This window comes from Rhinopithecus bieti, unplaced genomic scaffold (assembly GCF_001698545.2).
Source record: "Rhinopithecus bieti isolate Rb0 unplaced genomic scaffold, ASM169854v2 scaffold_32083, whole genome shotgun sequence".
Classification (NCBI taxonomy): Eukaryota; Metazoa; Chordata; class Mammalia; order Primates; family Cercopithecidae; genus Rhinopithecus; species Rhinopithecus bieti.
This window is the reverse complement of record NW_016814096.1, coordinates 1,337,247-1,364,688: the sequence shown is the minus strand read 5'-3', so window position 1 is coordinate 1,364,688 and position 27,442 is coordinate 1,337,247. Positions and strand designations below refer to the sequence as shown.

Here is a 27,442-nt window from a genome sequence, read left to right as displayed (position 1 = left end):
TTTATGTGAGATTCACAGCCTAAGGACATTACTTTACTCAAAACAACCTCAGAAATGACAGCATCTGCTTCTGTGCCAACAAGGGCTCGCTACTGCTAGCAGTTTTCCCTTAAATTTAAGATCTGTATGATTTATCCCTCCGTTGCCCTATCAATGGGTAGGAAAGAACTGTAGAGATTTGAATTTAAACAGTAAGGACCATTCTTTCAAAACTATGACATAACACAGTTGAAAAAAAATTAAAAAGTAACATCTTTCTCTATGTTTCAGTTAGAAGTGAGAAAAGTGAGTTTGGCTAAACCTTGTAACTACCCTTAAAATTTGACAGTCCTCAGACTAACAGCATTCAGTTCCGGTTCAGCCACCAATGCTACCAATCTTTACAAGATGTTAAAGTAACACGTCTTCCTTGGTCAACAAGCCACAGTTATAGTGGCTGACACATTGTTTTTTTCCCCCTTCTGAAGGTTGCTTCCCCAGTGATTTGGGTTTTGGTTTCTTCTATTTGTCTAAAATAAAAGAAAGCTATGAAAATTCCACTGGAGAAACTAATTTAAAGCTACAGACAACTCCCCTAATTAAGTAGAAGCATTTCTACCTACACTCCGTTAAATTAATCCTCCCTTCTGACAGATAATTCTGCTGCAATTGCTAAAAGACACCAGTCTGCCTTGAGCTTCCATAACTAAGCTGACAGAAGTTCCAGAGCCCCTGGTTTCTTGCTGATTTACCTGTTCTTAAAGCATATTCCCATTAAGTAACTATAAGAATGACAGCTTATTGAGCATGGCTAGGCAAGAGATACATTAAGCCTATTCAAACAACTAAACCAGTACACAATTTAGGAGCAAAAGAGGTGTTACATAAAATATGAATGTAATAGCAGTGTATTCATCTTTCCTCCTGTCTGCTCAAGGGACTGGGATGTTATTTAAATCATTGAAAAACACATAGTTTGTATCATTCTGTCACTTATCATAATCACAGAAGATTTGTCAAATTAAGCCAAGTAAATTGTTATTTTTACAAAGTGGCTAAAACACTTCAGAGTGTAACAATGGGTTATAATTGGATTTCTTTTTAAGTTCTGTGGGCTGATTTGCAAATAGCAGGCCACCAAGCAGCCAATGACAGAGGAAAATCTCTATTTGAATGTGTTACCAGATGCATCTATATTTTTAGAGTGTAGTTTTGCTGGGCAGCTCTGGCCTGGCCACCATTATCTGCCACCTGGACACTTGCTATTACAAGCCATCTACAAGAGCCAGCCAATTAGATGGATCCTAAGAATTCTCACCTCCTGATACTCACACCCAGGATGAATAGGACTGACCTGTGTAACCAACAGGAAACTGCAGAAATGACAATGTGTTACTTCCAAGGCTTAGTCGTAAAAATCAATCAATCAATCAGTCAGTCAATCATGGCTTCCACCTTGCTCTCTCTCTCGGATCACTTACTCTAAAGAAAGCCAGCTGCCACATTCTGAGGACCCTGAAGCAGTCCTATGGAAAAGTCCATGCAGCAAGGATCTGAAGTCCCCTGTCAAGAGCCATGAGTGACCATCCTGCAAGCCCCTGTCAAGACTGTACTTTTATTTTCATTTTTCTCTTTTTTAAACTTCAATAGCTTTTGTGGTACAAGTCATTTTTGGTTACAGAGATGAATAAGTGGCAAATTCTGAGATTTTAGTGTACCCGTCACCTAAGTAGTGTACACTGCACCCAATATGTAGTCTTTTATCCCTCACCCCCCTCTCACCCTCTCCTCTGTCCCCAAAGTCCATTCTATCACTCACTGTGTCTTTGTGTCCTCATAGCTTAGCACCCACTTATGAGTGAGAATATATAGTATTTGGTTTTCCATTCCTGAGTTACTTCACTTAGAATTATCCATCCAAATTGCTGCAAAAGACATTATTTCATTCCTTCTTATGGTTGAGTAGTGTATTCCATGGGGTATTTATACTACATTTTCTTTATCCACTCATTGGTCGATGGGCACTTGGTTGGTTCCCTATCCTTGTGATTGTGACTTGTGCTGCTATAAACACACATGTGCAAGTGTCTTTTTTCATATAATACTTCTTTTCATTTGGGTAGATACCCAGGAGTGGGATTGATTGCTGGATCAAATAGTAGATCTACTTTTAGTTCTTTAAGGAATCTCTGTACTGTTTTCCACAGGGGTTGTACTGATTTACATTCTCACCAGCAGTGTATAAGCCTTCCCTTTTCACCACGTCCATGCTCACATCTATTGGTTTTTGCCAGTTAAGACTTTAGATGACAGCTCAGGCCAATATCTTGACTATGACCTCATGAGACCCTGAGCCAGAATGACCCAATACTTTCTGCAAGCTGGCAAGGTGATGAAAATATACTTTTTTGTTTTCTCCATAATTCCACAATTCCATTCAATGTTATTTTCTTCTTTCCTTCCTTTGGTTCATCTTCCAATGCAATAAAATACACTATTGATTTTATTGGTAAACTCTAACCTAGGATTATGATAAAATGGAACCCTCTGATAAAAGAACAAGTGTAGGTTTTATAAGGGTCTATCCTAAAATTCTGACGTCTGTTGAGTTTTACATGAGACAAGTTGATTCTATTGTTTCTATTGGAAAATTTCAAACCTAAAACCTTACGGAATAGAAACCTACAGTGAAACAGAAGCAACCAGACCCCCAAATTCACTGGATTTACTTTTGGCAAAAATAAAATGCAACCAAGCAAGCACTCTAACCCTGGGAAGGATGGCTTTTAATAGAGCAAACAAGCAAAAACCTCAACCTGGCATAGTAATTGCGTTTTATTCATGCACCCACCTGTTTTATTTCTGAGCCTTATATTTAAATAATCAAAGTGACCTAAATAGAATAAAGAGGCAGGGAGAGAGGGTAGACAAGCAGAAATGGGCAAGGTCAGCAGGGACACCTAGAGCAGGCCAGAATTTCACTAGCTAAGTGGGGAGTGTTGGGGTCAGGAACCAGCCCCACTCTCTCATCTTCTATGGATTATTTGCAGGGAAGGGGAAAAGACATCACTTTGCAAATGTGTATTCATAAAGGAAGGAGCCTTGTATGGCACAGTTTAAAGCAAGAAAAAGGGCATAGAACAATACGCACATTGATTCCATTTAATAAAACAAAACAAAGCAATACAACAAAAAACAAAGATACATGTGTGTTGCCATATGCATAGTAAAAAGGTCAGAGAAAGACACACATTGAGTTATTTGGGGTCCTCTGAGGAGTGAGGTGGGTGAGAGGGGCATCTGGAAGAGTGAGTAGTCTGATTTGACCTTGTAAATTTCCAGGAAGTATATAAAGAAAGGAAGGAAGGAAAGGAAGGAAAGAGGGGAGGGGAGGGAGTAGGCGGAGCTGGAGGGCAGGCAGCACCATCTTGGACAGGTAGCGATGGCCGTCACAGTATTTAGTTAAAACAACCTTCCCCATATGGCTTCACTGTCCATTGTCTCTGCTGTCCCCTCACTCTCTCTACCCATCTCTCTTAGCACCTCATCCTAGGAAGAAAGAGAAGAAAGTTGCTGAATTCAAGTCCCCTTTCCAAGATCTAGAGCACCTCTGACTCTGCGTGCTCACTTGATAGAGCTGATGGCAGGATGTCTAGGTCCCAGGTGGGGCAGATATTTCAGGAAAGTTCCACAGGTCACACCCCAATTCTGATGTAGAAAGCACAGCCTCTGTGTTACACGCATGCAGAATTCAGGGAAAGAAAAAATTTCAACAACCAAATAGGTATGACAGTTTAAACAAGTGCTTTATATAATAGCTGAAAATGTGAACAGGGAGCACAATTCCCCTACAGAATACAAATCCACTGTATCATTATTTCTTTTTTTTTTTTTCTCTGCTCTTACCTTTTCAGTCGGGGGGAAAAAAAAGAAATAAAAGTGACATTTGAAAACAAAAAAAATTCCAACACTAGCTTTAAGAGAGAGTCCCTGAACTACACAAATTCCTTTGAAAGGGAAGTACAGATAAGCAGGGTGCCAGAGGGTTTAGCTTTTCACCTGGCATTTCTGTAAGGCTCCACCTACAACCCATTAAAATCCAAAAGGACTTTTCCCTGATCTGAAATCAGTAATGCTGGGTACTTGAATTCTGGCCCCAGTAACCCAGCATCACACACAGAAGGGCCACATGGAGATGAGAGTCAGAACCAAGGTGGGAACAGGAGAGGGAGCCACACAATGATGTTGACAGAGGCCATCTATCGACAACGCCACTCCACAGTGATGGTGCTCAGATGACTGATAAATAAACCCCAACGCCAATCCTTACAGGAAAGGAGAGATCTGTGTGAGAAACTAAGTAGTCTAGCTTCCCTGGAGAATTAAGACAGAAGTGTAAAGCTTTTTTTTTCTTCTTTCTTCTTTTTTTTTGATGACAGATCTGTTTCTTTATTGTTTGGGGTTAGTTTTTTCCTGGGAGAAGTGGAGTTGCAATATCTGGACTCAGTGGCACAGACTGAACCCATGAAACTTATCAGGAGAGTTAGGGCAGGAAAATGAGAGGAAGCTCCAAGATAAGCAGTTATTTCAGAGATCTGCTGCCTTAGTGGACCTGGTGCAAGAAATTGCGTCAATTCACGTAATTAGAAATTGTACATTTTTTAAGAGGATTTCTAACTAGAGAATTAGAAAAACCTCTAAGCAAACATCAATTCATTCTGCAAAAAGTTTTTCCTAAGGAACTGCACAATTTCACAAGAACAGGGGCAGAGGAAGTGAGACAGGACAATTCAGAGAAGGGGTAAGGTGAAAATCCAAGGGGTACATACAGACTCCTGGCCCTTGTGGGGCAGAATAGAAAGAACGACTGAGGGTCAGAGCCCAGTGGCTGTGTGAGTGTGCGCACACATGTGCATGCATGTGTGTGCAGGCATGCGTGGGAGTGGCTGGGGGTGGTTCTTGGCGGGAAGGCTTCTCACCATTTCTCTTCCTTGCCTCCTCCTTTGTCACTTTCTGCTGTGCCATTACATTCTGGGGTGAGCGTCTCCCTGAGCTGGGCTTCCCTGATTCGTTGCTGATGACAGAGCCATTGTCACTGGGCGACCTGCTGGAGGTAACCATAGCAACAGGGGAGACGGTAAGTTTCAACTAGAGCAGCCGCCTCTCAAGGTTATTTTATTTGCACAGTTCAATGTCTGTAGCCTTTCATTCCAGTTTAATGGACAAAGAAGAAATGATATAGAAAAAGAAAAAAACAAAACCACCCATACTATAGTGTGGGTTAAGAAGCTGGCTGCTCAGAAGTCCGTTTTGCAGTGCTCAGCCTGTAGATTTCAGTGAGCGCTGCCCTGGGTGTCCGTCTCTGTTTCATTAACCACCACCCCACCATGACTATGGGAATGGTGGCAAGGGTGGCATCCATGCAGCATGCCCTCTTTTTAATACCCAGCACTCTGGATAGTGTTGCAGAGGGTTTAAATCACATGGGCATTTCCAGGGACATGTATCACACATGGTTCTCTTTGGCTATTGTCTTTACTACATAGACTTTGACTACAAAACATTCCGTTTCCAATTTTCAGTTTTCAGGCTGCTCTTCTCATTCCAAGGAAAGGCATCAATAAGCAAATTTCCATAGCAAAAACTCAACTATGCCTTATTCTTTGCATAATACCCCATCACTAGGGGCTTCACTCTGTCAGTCTCACACACACACACACACACACACACACACACACACACACACACACACACACAAACATACTCTCTCTAACTGTGGCAACTACTACCCACTTACGTTTTGATTTTGAGCTATTTGTTCATTCAGGAAATACGTTTCATTCATCCACTCTGTGCCAGACATACAGGTATGTGGAGACTCTAAGATAGCACCCCATGCCCTCCAAGAGCTCCCCACCAGGGTCACCTACTGTGTACCAAGGACTTTGCTGAGTGCTCTTAAAACTGCTAATGGATCATTATGAGCCACTGATTTGGTGACTGCCACCCTTGCTTAGCAAGTGAGGAACATGAAGCTCATGGAGGTGAAGTGTGTTGTCCAGGACAGAGTTGAGAAGTGGCAAATCAGCCCTGGAAGCCAGGGCTCCCCCTCCTCCCACACCCCAGAACACCTTCCCTTTGCTCTCCCATACGACCCCAGATAAGGCAGTCCTTCACACAGGGCGAGTCACAGAGCCTTCTTTCCCTCCTCATGGCGGGACTCTGGGGGACTCTCATCTTCTGGAACTCTCGGGGGGAATGGGATCCGGAGAGCCCCCACTGAGACTCATGCTGCCTCTGGCCTCAGACCATGCCAGCCCGTGGGTCCGGCTGAGCATAAAGACTGACCGCCTCCCGTCTGTGGAAGACAAGTGGGAGGCAAGTATCCAGCGGCCTCTTGTTCTTCTATTGTCAATTGTCCAAATTTAGAAAATAAGGACACCTATCCCTGACAATGGAGAATTGTCTGGAATAAATGCACTTCATCTGTAGGCGAGCAGCTTCTCAACTGGAAGCTGTGTATCCTTCCGGATGCTGCTCTGCCTCCTTCTCCCTTCTCCCTCCTCCTCCCTTCTCCCCTCTGCCTCCCCTGGGAATTTCGAGTTCTCAGTCTGTACACTTTAGCACCCTAAAAGCCATGAACAATCAAAGTCGAGATATCTACGGGATAAGGCAGTATATGCCAAGAGCATTCCGTGGCACACTAAAGCCAAGTGGGACATTCCTCGCCAAAGTTCCCTAAATGTAGGAAATTCTCACTATATTCCTTCTTTGGAGATTCCTAATGCACCTTAGCATATCAAAGACTGATCAGTTCTGTCACAGAGAGATTCATCTGGTTTCGTTTAACCCAACATTTCCAAATTTATTCGATCACAATCTTTCTCACCTAACCTTTTAACATCATATAAAATAAGTAATAAAAGAATGTAGTCTGTGAAAACAAGGATAGGTACTAACTTGTTGAATATATGTTATTTACCCAACAGCTATTTGATTGCTGAGTGCTGGGTGTGCAAACACCCATACACAAAAGACACACACCTCTAGACTGTTTCTGGACTCTCCTGGTGAATGGCACCTACTCTCCCCACTGGCGGCATTGGGTCAATTGGGACAAAAGGCTTTAATTTACATCCAGAAAAAAAAAAAAATAGGAAAGGGAAAGGCTTTTTATAACCTACTTCACATTCACAAAATACTGATTTATTTATGTATTTATTTATTTATTTTTTAGAGTCTTGATCTGTCACCCAGGCTGGGGTGCAGTGATGTAATCTCGGCTCACTGCAACCTCCGTCTCCTGAGTTCGAGCAATTCTCCTGCCTCAGCCATCAGAGTAGCTGGGATTACAAGTACCCGCCGCCATGCCAGGGTATTTTTTTTTTTTTTTTTTTTTTTTTTTAGTACAGCAGGGGTTTCAACATGTTGCCCAGGCTGGTCTCAAACTCCTGATCCCAAGTGATGCATCTGCCTCAGCCTCCCAAAGTGCTGGGATTACAGGCGTGAGCCACCGAGCCTCGCCTGAATGGTTTTTGTAGCATTTTCATACCCTTTCCCTCATTTGATCCTGAAACAATTTTCTGGCTGCTCCTCTCACTCCATGGAAAGGTGTTAATGAGCAAATTTCTGTAGCAAAACCCAACTCTGCTTTATTCTTTGCTTCTGTTTATAGACATGTTTACACAGAGTCATCAAGTCAAAACTTCTGTTCAAAAATAGAGTGAGATTTGTGCATGCGTGTCTACTCACATGACAGTAACAAAAGTGTTTTTGAAAGCAAGAAAGTGTCACCTGCGAGGCTGCAGTTTGAGGCTACTGAATGCAACAGTACCCATTCTGAGGACATGGAGCCTGGAAGAACATTCTCGGGTTGAGGATGAATCAGCTGCTGAACATGGCATGAATCATGGCCAATCACTACACTGAAATGCCCTTTGCAAAGAGTTGTAAGTGGTTTATTCTCCATCCTGGCCCAACAATCTCAGTCATGCACCAATAAAATAGTGTCACCAAGACCCTACACTGGAGGAAAAGGACCCAGAACACCCATCTGGCTGTCTGGAAGTGACTGAACCCTCAGAGTTCAGTGCTAAAATAATTAATAAAAATTGAGGTATCTTAATAACCATCAAACCACTGGTTTCTTCTGGTTTTCACTTGGGAAACTTCTTGGATCATCTAACAGACCCATTCTGAGAGGGAAGGCTGTCTTTATCTAGCAGGAATGAGAAAAATGATGTGGCAAGATGGGGAAGCAAGAAACATAAGATTCATAATGAGTTTTCTCTTGAATTTGATGTTTTGAAAATCTTTCAAATGATCAGAGGCTCCCGTGGTCAGCTGGACTTCAACAGAGAGAAGGTTTCTCTTACAGCTTTGGCAATGATCTAACCAGCCCTTAGTAAAATTATATTTTTATGCTAAAATTATCAAAGTGGCTGGGCATGGTGGCTCACTCCTGTAATCCCAGCGCTTTGGGAGGCCAAGGTGGGTAGATCACTTGAGGTCAGGAGTCTGAGACCAGCCTGGCCAACATGGTGAAACTCCATCTCTACCAAAAAAACACAAAAATTAGCCAGGCATGGTGGCACATGCCTGTAATCCCAGCTACTCAGGAGGCTGAGGCAGGGGAATTGCTTGAACCCAGGAGGCAGAGGTTGCAGTGAGCTAAGATCTGCCCACTGCACTCCAGCCTGGGCAACAGAATGAGCCCCTGTCTTGAAAAAGAAAAAATTATGAAGCAAATATAGAAATCCTTCAGGAATATAGATGTTATCTTCTTTACCTGTATTTGTTTCCTCAGTTAATATTTCTTATTAAAAATTTGGGGGTAATTGAATGTGATTAGCAAGAGTAGATTCCTGGCTAATCCAAGAAGTGCTTATTCTAAAGAAAAAATTAAAGAAAACTTTATGTAATTTAAATTATTCAACTAGAATGGGTGAAAAATAATTTTTATTCTTCCTGAAAGTACTATGTTCATATCCTAATTTTAGTAACACTATTTATTTCTTTTCAGTGTCCTCTAAATAGGTGATAAATAAGTTATTAATAAGCCTTTGTTGTATTTGGCAAAGATCATGATGAGAATAATAGCTGTAGGTAATACTACTTGCAAGTCAATTCAGGTAAATCATCTATTGCCTCTCTGTACATTTCAGCTCTGCTCTGCTTATGCTCTCTCATGTTGGGTGCATTATTACAGTAATGGTCCTAACTTGTTCATACCTCTCTGTCAATAAGCTTTGGGTACTCTTCTCTCATGCTGAGTCTGGGCTCAACCATGAGACTTGCTTTATCCAACAGGACAGTAGCAACCACGACACAAGCAAAGATTTGAGAAATGCTTATGCTTTGGGTGTTTTTGTTGTTGCTGTTGTTTTGCTTTTTTTCCTTGCTGCCCTGCAACCACATTGTGAGAAAGCCAGGACTAGCCTGCTAGAGGACGAGAAACCACATGGACAAAGGCCCTTGCTTCCTGGGGTATTCCTGATAAGATTAGTATCAACAAGTCAGCCCAGCTGATCTGTCACCTGACTGGAGATACATAAGCAGGTGCAGCTAAGGTCAGCCAAGCCTAGCTCAGACCAGAAGAACCATCTAGCTGAGTTCAGCCCAATGTGCTGACCCACCAAAATAATGAGCTAAAAAAATGGTTGTTTTAAGTTATTAAGCTTTGGAGTGGTTTGTTATGGAGCAATAGATAACTAATCCACATGCCCCAACCTTCTTTCCTACACAGGCTGAAATCTAACCCTCTGTTCCTCTGTACCTCTTTCTGAGGTACCAAGAGTTCTTGGAAGAAAATATGCAGTCTTGTTGCTTGATTCCAGTACAAAATGTGGGTAATTGATACAGATGATCCCTCCTTCCTTCTCAAATTACTTCCTTCTCTTGGCTTTTTGGATCTTACTCTCTTTGTTCTTCTGATTCTTCTCATGCCCTTCTTCCTGACACTATTCCTTTTTCTTTGTTGATTCTTCCTCATCTGCTGGACCTCTAATCATGACAATGTTCCAGGGTTCAGTTCCTGGATCTTTTCTTTTCTCTATCTGTACTCTCCTAGGTGATCCCTCCCCGTCTCACAGAGTAATTACACACTGACAACTCCTACATTTATATTTCTACCCTGGACCTCTCCTCTAAACTCCAGACTCAAGGTTAACTGAGTTCTCAACATCTCCACTCATATATCTAATGAGCATCTCAAATGTAACATGTCCACACTCAAACTCTTGACCATCCCCTACAAACTACTTCTCCTCCAGTATCCCCCAGCACAATATATGGCAAATTCACTCCTCTCCACTTCTGGCACTCCACAAGAATCTATCAGCAAATCTTTTCAGCTCTTCCTTCAAAATATCTCTAAATTCCAACCACCTCTCACACCATCCGATGACACCATCATCTCTTACCTAGGTCATGGTGGTAGCCTTGTAAAGGGTCTCCCTGAGTCTACTCTGCATCCCTACAGTCTGTTTGCCACACAGCAGCCAAACTGAGCCTGTTGTATTTAATTTAATTTTATTTTGAGACAAGGCCTCGCTCTGTCATCCAGGCTGGAATGAGTGCAATGGCACAATCACAGCTCCCTGCAGCCTTGAATTCCTGCACTCAAGCCATCCTCTCACCTCAGCCTTCCCAGTAGCTGGAACTACAGGTACATACCACTGCACCTGGCTAATATTTTTATATAATTTTATTTTGTAGAGATGAGGTCTTGCTTGGTTGCCCAGGTTGGTCTCGAACTCCTGGCTTCAAGTGACCCTCCCGCCTTGGCCTCTCAAAGTGCTAGGATTACATGTGTGAGCCATGTACCCAGCCCAAAGTGAGCCTTTAAAACTGCAAGTCACATCATGTCATTGCTTTTCTCAAAACCCCCCAATGACATCTGATCTTTATTCACAATAAAATCCCAAGTCCTGACTTTGGTCTGTAAAGCCTGACATAATCAACCACCAGCAACTTGCCGGCCTCATCTGCCACCACTTCCTCCCTAGTTCATGCCAGCCCCCTTGATCCTGCTTTTCCTTAAGCATGTCAAGATGTTCCCTCCTCTGGGCGATGCACATACTGTTTCATCTGCTTGGTACATTCCTCCTGCAGATAACCTTGTGGTTCATACCTCATTTCAATCAGGTCTTTCTCAAATGTCACTTTATCAAAGAAGTCTTCCTTAGTTTCCTAGCTAAAATAGCACTATGTCTCCTTCTCCATTTCTCTATCCCATAACTATGCTTTGGTTTTCTTCTTTGTACTCATCACCACCTGATCCAGAAATAGATAGATTTTACCTGTTTCTCTATTTGTTTATTATCTATCTCTCCTCACCAGATTGTAAGCTGCCCAAGAACAGTAACTTTGTCTTGTTCACAGCAATATCCCCAGTGCCTGATAAACAGCAAATGATCAATACACATGTTAGGTAAAGGGAGGGGACAAAGGAAGGAGACACGGATGATGTAGCTTTTTCAGTCTCTACAGTGGTCTCAGGCAACAAGGAAGAAGGGAGTTGGCAACGCATGTCGGTTTAGCCAGCCAACAGGGCCTGCCATAGGGTTCATTATCTCTATAAGGCTATTGCAAAGTCCTTACAGTGAGTCTCTTGGCCTCTAAACTAACCTCTCCCATCCCTCATCCACATTGCCATCAAAGTATCCTTCTAACATATGGGTTAACATCATTGTCTTCCGAAAGACCTTTCAGTGGCTCCCCATTGCCTAGATAATAAAGGTCAGACGCCTTAGCCAGGCAGTCAAGACTTTCCAAAATTTTAATCTATCTTCTGGTTTCATTCTTCATTACACCCAGCCACCATGAACTCTGAACTCTGGGGACACTCACCGTTTAGAGAACATACATGTGCCTCTTCTCTCCCCACTCTTTTTAGACTAGATGCCCTTATATCTTCCCAACTATTCAGATCCCACTCACTTTTCAAGGCTCAGCTAAAGGATAACCTTCTCCATGAGGTTTTCCCTGTTCAGAATTAAGTTCTTCCTCCTGTCTTTGCTACAGCCCTGGAGTCTCCAGTATAGGCACCGGCACCTCATGCTCGGTATACCAGTTATTTATCTCTCTGCCTCCTCCATTATGAGACTCCTGGGGTCACAAATCAATCTTACACGTTTTTGTAGTCCTAAAGGGATGTCTGTCAAAGTGCTCTGCTTATAGTATAAACTAAATATATGGTTTTGGCTGAAATCAGAAACCCCTATTGAGAAATTGCCAGATAAAATACAGCTATACTGAATCAAAGGCACTGCTTTTAATATAAGTTTAAAATGTAAGTGTGACATCAGTGCTAATTTGCTATAGTAAATATAAGAACTAAATCTCTGCTGTTGTGGTTATCAGTGACATAAAACCTTACAAAGGGTGGCCCAGGCTAAGCAGGTATTGTGATTCTCATCATCTCCTTTAGTATCTTTTCAAATATTCAAAATCAGCATGAAGGGGAATTTTTAAACAGAACCGTGCAATTAACTTTAGGGCATCAGCTTTTCTCATCATCAATTATTTCTCTTGCTGACACAGAGAGGCAGAAGTCAGCCCCATGCCTACCTCTTCCTGGTTTCAGTGGATTTGGCAGTCTTGATGGTGCTTCCATCCTGAGCGACGTCTCTTTCCTGAGGAGCATCTCTAATGGGCAGTGGGAGGACCACCGTCTCCTGAGTCACAGGGATGACCTCCTCATCTGCCCCTTGCTGGCCCAGGTGTTGCTTGGCATAATCAAAGCCTTGCACAGGCTGCAAAGAGGAAACAGATTTGCAGTCATATTTCTAGTGAAGTGTGACTCTAACCATGGATTTAAGAGATGACAGGCAGCAAAGTACAATGATGGGACCAAACTTAGCTTTCTAATTAATAAACAAGAGTTAACTCAAATCCCCATCATTATTTCCATGTCTTCAAAATCAGAATCCATGTTAATTCCATCCAGCTACAGAATCTCTACAGATAAGACTTGCTCAGAAAAACGAAGACTGTAAACAACATGTAAACAGGTGTTTAAGAACAAACCTCTTTCAAAGATTTTAGAACACGAATTTTAAGTCAATGGATGCTGCAAATGAGAAACAACTCAATTAATACATTAAATCAATCCTGTGGATCACCTCCTGCCTAGAAATACTTGGTTACCCCTTCACTCCACTCTTGTATAGCTTTATGTGTAATAGCACGTGTGTGACTTTGCCAAGTCACTTGAACTCTGAACCTCAATTTTTTCATCTGAGAAATGAAGATAATCCTATTTGCTTTACCTCTACCACCCTTGAGTATTAAAGTGGACCACAGATCTGAACAGAGGGAAGTGTGCTATCACATGTGAAGCCATAAAATCATTAATAATGTATGGAGTCACTCTTTAATCCAGACTTCTCCCTTAAGTAGGCTGGCTCTCCTATAATTCATTCCCGAGAAACTGGCAAGGTTTTATTGCACAGTGTCTGAAATCCCAAGTGCATAAGGCAGCTCTGAACAAAATCCAACAGACATCTAGTAGTGTGAACCAAGAGGCATATTTAAACAATTCCTGAAAGTGCCTCTATTCCGCTTTATACCCCAAAGCAGTACAATACAGATTTGAGGCAGGACAGTGGGGTGGGTAAAAGTGGCAGTTTCAAAAGCAGATTGCCTGGGTTCAAATCCTGACTCCGCCATTCATTAGCTGAGTGACCTTGAATAAGTCACTGAAACTCTCTGCACATCAGTTTCTTGATCAAGCTTAAAAGATGGCCATTGTTATTACATTAATTGGAGATAATAGTATAAACAGGATAAAATTTACACATTTGTGACAGCAAAATGTAACCACTCTTAAGGGAATGCTGTAAGGATTAAATAAGAAATTCAAGTTCAGCACTTAGATAAGTGCCTAGGCAATAGTAAGTGCTCAATGAATATTAGTTATTACTTTTGCTTTCCTGATAAATCATAGTCCTGGTGAAATGGACAGCAGGGAGTTTTTTCAAGAAAATTTGCAGATGAAATTCAACCTCTGTCATTTAGAGTATATCAGAACTTGATATGATCAGCAGCCCCTCCTTCAGCAGCTAATTTAGCTAAGAAATACAACAGGAAGGTTCCAGCGGATCTAACAATCCAGTCTAGAACTGTGGCCTAACCTGTCAAATCTCACCACTGTGTCTCAGAATAGGATGGAGTTTTATTGCTACCTCCAACAAGGCTTTTTTATTTGAGGCTGCCTATAGCTTTGCCATGGACAGTTCCCCCAGTTCCCTGAGAAACTCACTCTGGGAAGTGCGATCACCCGCTTCTCTTCTCTGAGACATACACTCTGACCTATGTGGTGATCAGTGACATTCTGAGGCCAGGACCTGGGACTGTGTTTCTGAAACAGTGTTTGCTGAGGGAAGGCAGTCTCTGTTCTTTTCCTTTCCTGAACCTGGCCTACAAGAAACAGAAGAGAGCCTTCAGATGACTTGGTAATGTCCCTCAAATACTGAATTGCCTGCTCCTTCCACAACCAATTGGTCACCAATTAGATTCAATGTCTGAAATGTTTCTGGAAGCTGACTTTTACTCCCCAGGTCCACTGTTTCACTATCTCCTGCCTCTGTCTTGTTGCTTCCAATTTAGCTCGTTTCCAGGCCCACCCCTGATGAGCTTCCAAAATTATCTCCCTTAAAACACATGGTTACATCACTCCCTCATTTAAAATATAAAGGGCCTTGAATGTCTCCCCAAATGCTTTGGTTCCCCAAAGCTGAACTTGCCTGCCCAGTCTCATGTCCTGTTGGCCCCTTTTGTACCACACCTTCATGCCCCCATTATCATATTCAGTTTTGTTCCAACGACAGGGACTGTCCTTGGTGCTGAACAAACAAAGTTAAATAACTGGTTCCTCACCCTCAACGGGCTCAGTTTCAGCCTCATTTGATATTAATGGCACAGTACTAAACACAGTAAACAACTTATAGCATTGCGTCTTCACTATAGTTCAAGAAGGTAGGTATTATCATGAGTCCCCAGTTTATAGATGAAGCAACTGAGGTTTACAGAGGTTAAGCAGCCTACCCAGGCTCACAGAGCTCTGATGGAGTCAGCATTTGAACCTAGGACTATGTAACCCAGAGCTGGAACATCTAACCACTATTTGATGAGTCTTCCCACAGACGTTCCTTTCCTTCTGCAGCTTCCTATCTTGGTTAGCATCCCCTGCTGTACATGGCCTGGCTCCTGTGCAACACTCCTGGCCTGTTTGTGAGGAAGTGGGAGGCTCCAATAGCAGCTAAGACTTCCCAAGAACCTAATGATAGGGAAAGCTGGCTCTGGTCCCATCTCCTGCTTTCTCTCTCCTCCCTCTGGATTTCACCCTTTACCTTTCACACTGAGTTAAAGTTATCCACTGGATATTTCAGGTGATTGAGTCAATGATGGATGATGTACACAAAGAAAGATTTTAAGAAATTCCGAGCTTAAAAGGTGGCCATTGCTATTAGGTTAATTACACCTGTGTTATTAATCACAACAATCCCTGTGTATGTTTGGTACTTACAGCATGCAAAACACTGATATCTCATCCTGCAACAAACCTGTGAAGTAAGCAAGGCAAACACCACAGCCTTCATTTCACAGATAAGAAAACAAAAGCTCAGAGAGGTTCAGTGACTTGCCCAAGATCACACAGCTAAGTGGCGCAGGACTTAAGACTACTACTCCCTCACTCTTCTGACTCCCAGGGTACTGGTCTTTTAGCTTTCAACTGGAAAATTATGTGAGATTAATCAATTGCCCATTAGACACATTAGTGACTCCTAACCCCAATAATAAAATATCATGAAGTAGCTACAGTTATTTCAGTTAGTTTTATAAAATTATCAAATCAAAATAATCTCCAAAAATTTCAATGGTGGATACACTGCCAAGACCTTTTCAGAAAAAAAGCATGGGTAACAATAAAAGCCAACTTACAAGTAGTATTTATTATGTACCAGACATATCTCAAAGTGATGTATATATATTAACTCACCTAATCCTCACAACACTCTATGTACGATTATTGTTATATCTCCATTTTACAGATGGAAAAATTGAGGCACAGAGGTTAAGTAACTTTCCTGATGTTTAACTTTTCTATTGTTCCAACAACAGGGACTGTCCTTGGTGCTGAACATATAAAGTTAAATAAACTGGTTCCTCACCCTCAAGGAGCTCAGTTTCAGCCTCATTTGATATTAATGGCACAGTACTAAACACAGTACATAACTTATGTCATTGCATCTTCACTATAGTTCAAGAAGGTAGGTATTATCATGAGTTCCCAGTTTACAGATGAAGCAATTGAGGTTTAGAGAGGTTAAGCAACTTACCTAGGCTCACAGAGCTGGGTAAGTTATCCTATAGATACCCTATAGATAGCATCCTACAGATAGTAGTGGGAAAGAAGAAGCCGCTGGCTGTTCTTAGGGCATGACTGGCCTGTCCAAAGCAGATGTTCATGCAAAAGATTACAGACCCTTCACGCTCCATCCTGCATCTGAATATGGTCCTATATACCCTCTCCTAAGGTGGCCTCTTCCAGGGAAACATGATCTCTTCAATTCTATGAAGGGAAAAACTAGAAAAACGGCTGTACATCCAATGACAGAGTAAAGAGTTGTGAACTCGGAAGAAAGGAGGTGACAAAAGTCATGATGCTGGCCCTCTTGCATGTATCATTTTTCACCATTCTACCTGCAGAAGCCCACCTGACAACAATGAGAATGGGGTAGTCCGTGGTACCTTGTCTCTGAAGAAGGGTGAGGGTATCCATACCCTGGCCTCAGCTCCCAGGAAAGCCACACTCACCTCCTCTGCTTAGCATGTTAAGTTTATTACTGAGTCTCGGGAAGGATCCCTGGGACTGCCCTCTGGCACTGTAGCCTGAATTCTAAAGATGTAGCGATGTCCCCAGGACCGTCCTCCTAGTCTATGGATTGGTGGTGAAGGCTAACATTTTTGTTCTGCCTCGTCCCTTCACGTTAATTGAATTCTGTTCACACACACAAGGTGGTGAGAAGTGATGCAGGAAGCTCTCTCCTCTCTCCAACACTGCAGTGTCCCTGGGTTGTAATGGCAGAAGAACCGCAGTAAGCAGGAGGCAGTTCCATCCTGCTGGTTTCCCATGATAAAAGGGCTTTGGGAATCAAAGTATGTAGCACAGCCTCATGGAGGGGGAAACCAACCAGCTCCACCGCACACAAGTGAATTCAATCATCTCATGGAACATAAATTTGCTTGACGTTCAATGTCAGCCAGGTATCTCACAAAGCCCTGTGTACAGAGTAGGACACAGAAGGAGCTACGGAAAACCACAAATGCTCATCTGTCCTAGCTTCAGACAGCCTTCAAGCCAGAAGCTATGCGGAAATCATGTGTTGCCCAACTCATTTTGGCAGATTAGTACAATTTTGGTCTAATCTATAACATAAATATGCCTCTTACAATCTAAGTATGGCATGTTTTATATTCCTGGATGTGGGTACAGTTAGATTCTGGTTATTACCGTTATGTGTAAAAGGCTCATGTTGTAACTAAGCTGAGATGGAGATGAAATACACACTCTTTTTTTTTTTTTTTTTTTTTGAGATGGAGTTTTGCTCTTGTTGCCCAGGCTAGAGTGCAATGGCGTGATCTTGGCTCACCACAACCTCTGCCTCCCAGGTTCCAGCAATTCTCCTGCCTCAGCCTCCCAAGTAGGCATGTGCCACCACACCTGGCTAATTTTGTATTTTTAGTAGAGATGGGGTTTCTCCATGTTGGTCAGGCTGGTCTCGAACTCCTGACCTCAGGTGATCTGCCCTCGGCCTCCCAAAGTGCTGGGATTACAGGCGTGAGCCACAGTGCCCAACCAAAATACATACTCTTGGAAGAGTTTCGTCTTTCACTGCTTGGGCAATTCCAATGTACACTTCTTACCAACATCCTGCTGTGTCTGGGAAGCAGGTGCCTTTGTGTCAACTGAAACAGAACAACATGCTTTGGGGTTTAGCTCTTCAATAGACAGAGTATCTAATCAAGCTGCAGCATCAAAAAAGTTGTATCAGTTTAACAAACAATAAAATCCTTTGATTTCTTTTGCTGAAGCGAGGTGTGATCATCAAGAAAGAACTAAGGCATGAGTGACCTCTGCAAGGACAATCTCCACGGCTGACACGCATTCCAGTGGCTCTGGAATATGAGGGGTAGTTCGCTGTTTCATTCCTACACAGGTGGACAAAGCTCAGATCTTCAGAGCTGGAAAAGGATTCTAAATGCCAAATCTCAGGGTTCAGGTAGGTGTATAATGGAGAAAATGCTCCAAGACTCGGATGTGAGCCTCAGTCACCCCTCTGCTGCTAGCATGACTTTGGACAAAGCCCGAAGTCTCTCTTTCCCTTGGGTGTTTTGGCAGTAAAATGAAGATAATAAAACCTTCCCTGACTACGAGCTACCTCATAAAACTGCTGTGATGAACAAATGAGGTGACAGACCTCGAGGAGCCCAGCAAACTGTAAGGCATTATTTAAGCATCAGGTATGACAGTTAGTTATTTCCCTCATGGAATATCATGAAGGGAGCAACGTGACCGGGAAATCAGCCTGCAGCATGCCCTAGTCCATTTCTCTCCCAGTGACTGGAGGTGGGTGGTACAGAGATGTGGAGGCCACAGTGGGTGGGTGGGGCTCCAGGACAGGCTTCAGTGGAGCCACTGAACGGGGGTTTCTGGCTGCCCATCCAAAGTCCTGCAGCTTCTCCATCATGGTGGCCTCTGAAGATGTCACTCCAACCAAGCATGTGCTCCAGAGAGCCTTGCATTAGGAGCCAAGAGGCTTTGTCTAAGTCAGTTTGGGCTGTTGTCACAAAACACCACAGGCTGGGTGGCCTATAAACGACAGAAGTTTATTTCTCACAATTCTGGAGACTGGGAAGTCCAAGATCAAGGTGCCAGGATGGTCAGAGGTGAGGGACCTCTTCTGGGCTGCAGGCTGCCAACGTCTTGTGTCTTCACGTGGTTAAAGAAGCAAGGAAGCTCTCTAGGGCCTCTTTTTTAAGGGCATTAATCTCATTCCCGGGGGTTTCACCCTCATGACCTAATCATCTCCCAAAGGCCCTATCTCCTAATACCATCACATTGGGGGTCAGAATTTCAGCATATAAATCTGTGGACCACAACGTTCAGAACATAGCAGACCTGATTCTACCAGCAGTTCTGCCACTTACTAATCATATGACCTTGAAAGAGTTGCTTTTCATGGGTGAAAGGAGGGAGTCTGATTACATTATCTCTAAAATCCCTTTCAGGTCTCTTTAGCTTGTAGTTTTCTATGCCTTGGTTTCCTCATCTGCAAAATAATAGTCCTTCCTCCAAGGGCAGCTGTGAGAATTAGAGAGCTGCTATATATAAAGCGCTTGGAAGCACTGATGGCAGAATGGGCATCAGATAACCACGAGCCATCAGGTCCTGAGGCTAAAAGGAAGGGTCTCCTTCAAAATGAGGACCTGCCCTGATGTTTCTGCAGGCTCTTGCAATGGCCTCAAAAGGCAAGAGGGAACGGCAGGCTGAGCTCCCGCCGGCCTGTGCTCCTGCCCCTCTCCCCACCACTTCCATATACCTTTGCTCTCTGCGGTAGGTTTATCATGGTGTCGGGCTTGAAGTCGTTCTTGTTCTTCCTGCAGAGCACGGCAGTGATGATGATGATGATGACGGTGACCACGGCGATGGGCGCCAGCACTGCAGCGATGATCCACAGGTTATTGGGTGGGTTCTTCACCACGGCTGTGGGAAAGAGCCAGCAGGAGGGACATGACAAGCAGCACTGGGAAGAGGAAAGCAACCCAGACATAACCCCCCACCCCAGTCCCAAGTCACGGACAGAAGGATGTGGGGGGTTAAAAGGGTTTGGGGTTAGAAAGCCTCCACCTCCGCAGCCATGTGACCTTGGACAAGTGACTTAAGCTCCCTGAGTCTCAGTTTCCTCATCTGTAAAACAGGCTGTCACTTTGTAGTGTTTTTGGTGTGGTCTCTAGTAGCTGCTCAGTAAATGCTAGGGTTCACTACTACTGAGAGGAAGAGGAGAAAAAGATGGATCAGTAACAATTTTCCCCACAGGTGATGTCCACAAGTCAAAAGAAAAGTGAAGAGGAGAAACGTGCGGATTAGAAATGTGTGCTGGAATCAGGAGGCAAAAGCCACAGAGAAATGACTCTCAATATTGTAGTGTAGTCACCCTGAGAGTGAGCAACGAGTAAAATGTAACATGAGCAGATGGATCTCCCCCAGAATAGCTGGCTGGGAGCTTGGAAATGCCTCGGTCTAGTCAAAAGCCTCAGGCTGTTCTCAGAACCAGAGTAAAGAAGAGCAACCAAAGTGATTGGCAGCAGGAAGGCTATGCTATTAAAACAGTAGGTGCCTCGGGGTGAGGGGGGCTGGGATGAATTAACCGGAAAGGGCAACAGGGTGATGGTCATGCTCTGTATCATGATAGAGACTTGGGTTACATGGGTGTATACATTTGCCAAAGCTCATCATATGATTTACTTGAGACAGAAAAAGTGTTGACAAGTTAAAAGGAGAAGTCTCTTCTCTATGGTAGGTTTGGCCCGTAGTTTAAATTAATATATTGGCAATCTTGTTTATATATCAAACTCTTACAAGCCTAGTTAGCATGAGTTGATCCTCCTGATCCTGCTGAACCTGGGGGCCACTAGGCAAAACTGAGGCCCAGACCCTGGAATATGAACACCCCACCAGTAAGTGTCACATGGTGAGACCTGCCTGAGGAGCCAGCCAGTCTTCCTCTCTGATTTCAACCAAGCCCTGACATCAAGTGGTTCCTCATTAGCCAAGATCTACCTCTCATCTGGCTGCCCTTAGGCTCAGAATACTATTAGTACAGAAGAGCTTTTTCTCCACAGTTTTTATCAATCGGTGATTAATCACATTATTAACTTCTGAAAACAGCTCATTAGATAACATGTTTCTGTTGACATTAAACACTTAATTGCTCCTGCTTTTAGCAATTCAGTATTTACACGTGAGTATTCTGCCATTAACATTTTTTAAAGCTTATAGCTTCTGTGAAAATATCAGTATGCCTCTTTTAGTTAGGTTATTCTATCCTGATGGAGAAAAATGTACAGTGCATCAGTGTATACCCGAAATAAATACATATTTCTTTTTATTAGCAAGACTGTTCAGCTTTTACCCAGTTTTATTGTTTTAGTGGAGGCGCTTCTTCTTGGTGCAGTATGTAAAATCCCCTCACCTTCATTTACATAAACAGAACAGATTTTATCTTAGATGCATCAGTAAATTAATTTAAAGGTCAAAACAAGAGTAAAGTTAGGTCAACTGAAGTCATCCAAACTCAATGTCATGTTCATTAGCATAATTACCTAAAAGTACAAAGTCATGTCTAAAGGTGAAAAGGAATGAATGGTTATTTAAATTGCAAGAATTTCAGTACAGGACTGATAGGAAAACCCATTTCCTGAGTGCCTACTGTGTGTTAGGCGCTGTGATAGGTCCTTTGCCTGCGTACTTTTCTTATCCCCAATATGCTGATGAGGAAACTGAGACCTAGAGAGGTCAGAGGTTTCTATGAAAAGTCATTTCTCTGAAATAAACAGTTAAAGTCGGTTCCGAGTTAACACACGTGAATAAAAGTGTGTGCTTATGTGCATGTGTACACACACGTACATGTGTACACACACACACATACAGTATTTGTCAGAAGGAATGCAGTCAAAGAGTCCAAATAATCTAACACAAAATAAATTATTCTCATGTACAGCAAATGTTGAAAGGAGAAGGAATCCATTCAAAAGTGTTTCCAGTTTGTTTTTGTGGCCATCACCTATGTCTCAAATATTAGAGCTCATAACTGGGGTGACTGGATGCAGGGGAGAGTCCTCAGGGGGCCCAGAGGCTGGCTAGTACTCAGTCCACATCGTTCTCCCACCAAACCCTCCCATGGCTTCTCTTCCCACTGGGGGCCCAGCCCATAAGGCCCTAGCGACCATGGCCACCCTTCTGTGCCTCTGACCTCATGGCTAGGACTCTGCTCCCTCAATGACCTCGGTGCTGGGTGCCAGACTGTCGTCTCTCTGCCTGGAACCTGGCTCCCAGATAACCTCAGGGACCCTTGCCTCCCTCCCCTTCTTCAGGTGGTCACTCAGGGGTTACTTCCTTACTGATTCTCTTCTTGACCCCCCCAACAATTTAAAATAGTAACCACTATCTTATCAACATGCCCTAGCCCTTCCCTGCCCAACTTTTCTCCATAGCACTAATCAGCACTGAACATGTTAATTATTTATTTAGTTTCCTTGATCTGCCCACCCTAGAACATAAGCTCCACGAGGGCAGGGTTTTTGTCCACTTCATTCACTGCTGTTATCTCCAGTGCCCAGCACGTAACAGGTGCTCAATAAATATCTGTTAAAGAAGTGAATAAACATGAGTCCTCTTTGCCAGAGGGTCAGTCTATTTCTTTAAGTGGCTTTTTTTCTTTTCTTTTCTTTTCGAGACAGAATCTCACTCTGTCCCCCAGGTTGGAGTAATGGCACGATCTCAGCTCACTGCAACCTCCGCTTCCCAGCTTCAAGCCATTCTTGTGCCTCAGCCTCCCAAGTAGCTGGGATTACAGGCACCCACCACAACGCCCAGCTAAGTTTTTTTTTTATTTTTAATAGAGACGGGGTTTCTCCATGTTATCCAGGCTGGTCTGAAACTCCTGACCTCAGGTGATCCACCCACCTCAGCCTCCCAAAGAGATGGGATTATAGGTGTGAGCCACTGCGCCCAGCCAAGTAGCATTTTTTGAGATAAATGTCTGGTGGCCATGTAAAGCAAACCACTTCCTGCTCTGGTATGCTTCTCCTTGGGGCGAATTTTCCCTATTCCGTCAGCTGGATAACAACTCTGAAGTGCCTCTCACTCCAGACCCTGCAAATGGACCAGATGCAAACCTCCAGCTGCTTCCACGAAGTCAAATGTTGCCTCGTCACCCAGAGGTGATGGGGTGAGTCACATGGGCACAGCATGCTCCAGTCTTGGCCCTAGAATTAGTGATTCAGAAGGCTCTAGAACACACAGAATGCAGACACTCTCCCTTGAGAGAGACAAAGTATTCAACACTGTGACTCTCTATTCAAAGCCCTGACCTCAGATGAACATTGTCAGCTGCTTTTGAAACTACTGGGAGAAAATGGGATTTTAAAGATCTCTGCTCTCTTCTCCTTCATTGGCCTTATCTTCATCCTCATCTGCTCCTGGGGTGGACATACTTCCCAGAGGACGTCCTCTTGCTTTCCTCTTCCATCCACTAACTACGTTCCTTCACCAGGCACTCACATTTTCCCCAGGATTTTAATTCTAATCTCTATCTACAGAATTCTCAAAGTCTGTAATGTTACCTTGAATCTCTCTCCAGAGGTCTAGGCTTGAATTCCCAACACCTTTCTTAACCTTCATAGGATATCCTATCAGCACCCTTGATATCCCATCAGTGCCCCCAGTTCTGGGGCACCTGTTGAGCACATAGTAAGTGGCAGCTGAATCTCCTTTATCCATGAGGTTGGAGGACTACAGGAGAGAAATGAAGAAGAAAGGAGACTGAGAACCCATATAATACAGAGAAAAGGGTGCAACTAATGAAGAGGGAAAGGGGACTGGAGAGGAGAGGCACTGTTAGAAGGCAGAAGGTAATTTATTGTTTGAGCTGTGTGGAGTTTAAGGGGATAATGACATATCATGGGGGTGCCAGTGGGATATTGTTGGGTGTTACTGGAATACCGATGGAGAGATTCAGCTGCCACTTACTATGTGCTTAACGGGGGCCCTAGGATTGCACCAAGCCCTTTACAGGCAACAATTATCTCTTTTAATCTCCTATGTAGCTCTATTAGGGAGGTGTTTTTTATGTTACCATTTTATAGGTGAGGAAAATGAAGGTCAGAGAGGCTAATTAACTTGACTCCAAGCTCCATAACCAGAAAGTGGAAGAGCAGGGGCTGGGCCTGGGTTACCTTATTTCAAAGGCTCTTCTCTCAAGTGCTATGGTGTCTCCTAATCACATGCCTCTCTCGGCACCTAGCAGAGGCATCTGGTGAAGAGCGGTTCCTTTGCCTTCACAAGAATTGAACCAGGAAGGAACTGGAGCTAGATCTTCCAAGATGAATGAGATGCGGCACCTGCTTTTAAAGAGCTCATGAGAGAGACAGAAAACAACTGTTATGGCCCAATGTGAGGAGGGCAATGGGGGCTCCTGGAACCGAGGGAGACGGAGGGCTGTGCCTCGGAGGCCAAGGAAGGCTTCAAGGGAGAGGGAACATGCAGGATGAAAACCCCTGCATGGCTTTAGATATGAAGGAGAGAAACGCAGGCCACATGGCTGGAAAAGCAGCCTGAGACCAGGCTGTGCAGTCCTGAATGCTTGCTGGGTGCACCTGCTGTGAAGACAGGAGTTTGGATTTTATTCTGTGAATGACAGGAGCCAGCAAGTATTTTTTTCAAAGTGGAGTCGATGTAAGATCAGAATCCATGTTTTATTACAATGACTCTAATTACAATGTGGAAGGCATATTAACGGGAGTCATTTTGGAAGCTACTGTCATGGTCCAAGTGGGAGAGAATGATGGGATGGAAAAAAGGAAATGGATTTGTGAGTGACTGTGGAAGACAACTGAGAGGACCAAGTGAATTTGAAGGAGACAAAGGAGTGAGGCTGGAAGGGTCAGAGGGTGGCAGCCTTGGAGCCTGGCCAAACAGTTTGAATCTTGGCTCTCTTGAGTGATAGCTGAGCCTCTGGGCCATTCCTCACCTCCCAGACTCTCACTCCCCAAAGGCTCCATGACTCTAACCTGACAGGATCTCTCTCTCCTGTCCTGGCCCCTGACCCCATCCACTGCTCCCCATTAACTGCCACCAGCAAAGTCCCTTAGCCTCACCCGGTCCTCCTGACACTTCATTCACCTCTGCTCAGCATGAAGCAGCTCTCCTTCTCATGCCTGTCCCAAGTACCTCAAGGCCTCGGGTAGCCTTGAGGAGTGAAGGAAGAGAGTCTTGGCTAAAAAAGTCATTTTGAGAATAAGACTGCAGAGAGTGACCATCACAGAACTGTTACGGAACTGACAGGTCAAAGCAGCAGATGGCTGGAACAGAAGAAGTGTTAGAGAGGAAGAGATACTGAGCCAGGTGCATAAATCTCCAGTGAGTGATGGGGACCTCTTGGGGCCCTGAGGTGACTGCAGCAAAGAAGGAGGAGCTTCAAAGGACCTGGGATTGAAAAAGAGAAGAAGTGGTATGGACACAGCCATGAGGATTAAGGAGAAGTGGAGCCCTGCCTGTCTATCTTCAGACACTTTTTGGGCAGTCTGCTCTGCCATTCTCAGTGTGTATTACCACACCCCAGCTCAGATCCACCCCACACACCTCAATCTCAGCTGCCTACTTCATTTCACTATGCCCAAGGGAGCACAAACAATCGGAGACAGCGTCCGCAAGCTTCCATCACCATGTGTCCCCTGTACTCCACTTTCCCCTCATTAGAAAGGACCAGCTGTCCCTGCAGACCCCTCCAACTGTGCACCAGATCCCATTGCCTCATTCATGGACAGATTTTTCACCTACTATTCCTGCCTCTCTCTTCTGCATCGTCAGCTTCTCCCTCTCCATGACAGCATCCCCTCAATATTCAAACACACACCAATTCAAGCTTTCTAGCTTTTGTTTGGGTTCTCAATGCCTGGGATGCCATACAGCCCCTCCAGCAACTGCCCCAGAAGATTTCCTTCCCTTTGCTGTCACTGCTTCCCCACACCTTATTCTTCTTCTCAGCCCATCTGGTTGCAAAACCACTCCTGCTAAGGTCACAACCTCCAATCCCCTTAATCTCTACCCTATCACTCCCTGCCTCTTGGGAATATACATCAACACAGCTCTCTCCCTCCCCTGAGATCTGCTGTCCTTGCTTACTTTCTGAACCCCATGATCTCCTCCCATCTCCCTGGCTGCTCCTGGTCAGTGTCCTCTGCTCGCTGTCACTCTTCCCACATGTGGATTCCCCAGGGCTCAGTTTCTCCCTTTTCTCTGTAGTTAAACCCACCTGGTTATTCTCACCTATTCCCTTAGCTCTAAATGTCACCTATATGTTGATGACTCCTGAGTTTATGTCTTCCAAGATCCACGTGGATGTCTAGTAGACATCTCACACCTAACATGTCTACAACCAAAATCCCAGCTCCATCTCCCCTGTTCCCATTCCAACCCCACTTATCCTCTTTGACCTGCACCTTCTGCATCTCAAAAAATGGCATCACAACCAATGCTCAAGCCAGCACCTACGAGTCACCCTTGATTCCTCTGAGTCCCGCTTCCTTCCCTGGCTACACACAGAATCATTATCTTGCGCCATTGACTCTGTCCCCTGAAATATCCCGAATCTGTTCACTTCTCTGATGGTCTACTTTCAATACCTTCAACTCTCGCCTGGGCACCTGCAGTGGTTTTCACTCCCATCCTCTATGATTTACTCCTCACCTGGAGAGAGGGAGAAAGAGCTGAGAACAGAATGCTCTGGAGTCCACATAAAGATGATGTGGCAAAACAGATGAAACAAGATGTTGAGCGGGTGAGGACGGAGCCCACAGGGAGGGAAGGGGAGAGGTGCAAAGGAAGAGAATCTTGGTTAAAAATGTCATTTTGAAAAACAAGATTGCAGAGAGTGACCATCGTCATTCCTAGACAAAGTTGTGTCTGTGAGGATGTGCTGGCCGAGCAAGACAATACAAGGTCTGGACCATCACCCTGGAAGCAAAAGTAAACTGGATGAAGACAAGAGCTGAGCAGGAGAGGAAGACCAAGAGCCAGGTGTCAGGGACTTGGAGAGCACAGACATAAGCTAGGAAAGCAAACCTACGGGAGATGACCTTTCCTGCCTTCACGCTCAGTATGCTGCCAAATACTAACATTTCTACCACCCAATCTCTCACCTTCACACCCTTTCCCCTTCCCTTACTCTCTTTATAGCTTTTGTTTGGGTTCCCAATGCCTGGGACGCCATAGAGCCTCCTCACCAGTCCTGACACTTTCTGTCTGCTCCCATCCTGGACACTGCTGACCAATTAAGTTTCCTAAAAATGGGCAGTTCCAATGATATTACTCCTTAGCTCAGAAATCTTCATCAGCACCCCACAGCTGATCAGAGTGTGTACTGTCTCCTTCCCTGTCATTCAAGGCCTTAGTCTCCGGATCAATACACCTTTCCAATTCCATTAACTCTTCCATGGGTGTCGGCGCCCCAGGCAACCTGAACTACTTTTCAAGCACACCTGGTGCTTTTCACCTCCATTCTTTCGCTCATGCTGCCCTCTCTTTCTGGAATATGCACACCCTCTTCTCCCTCTGCTGAAATCTTCAAGTGTCATGTAGTTAAGAACACAGGTTCAAAGTCAGACAGACAGACAG

General features: G+C 44.0%; 1 protein-coding gene across 3 annotated transcripts in view; it reads right to left on the bottom strand.

Moving 5' to 3' along the window:
• The window catches only part of KIAA1549L (KIAA1549 like), a 128,175-nt gene that overhangs the window by 63,479 nt on the left and 37,254 nt on the right, over positions 1–27,442 (bottom strand). For 2 of the 3 annotated variants that reach the window (XM_017849748.1, XM_017849750.1), the window contains exons 10-12: positions 19,587–19,750; positions 12,550–12,734; positions 4,959–5,086 (exon numbers count right to left, since the gene is read on the bottom strand). In XM_017849748.1, the coding sequence (XP_017705237.1) occupies positions 4,959–5,086; positions 12,550–12,734; positions 19,587–19,750 (477 nt within the window). The remainder of the gene's footprint in view (positions 1–4,958; positions 5,087–12,549; positions 12,735–19,586; positions 19,751–27,442) is intronic. The other variant, XM_017849749.1, reaches the window with a different exon arrangement.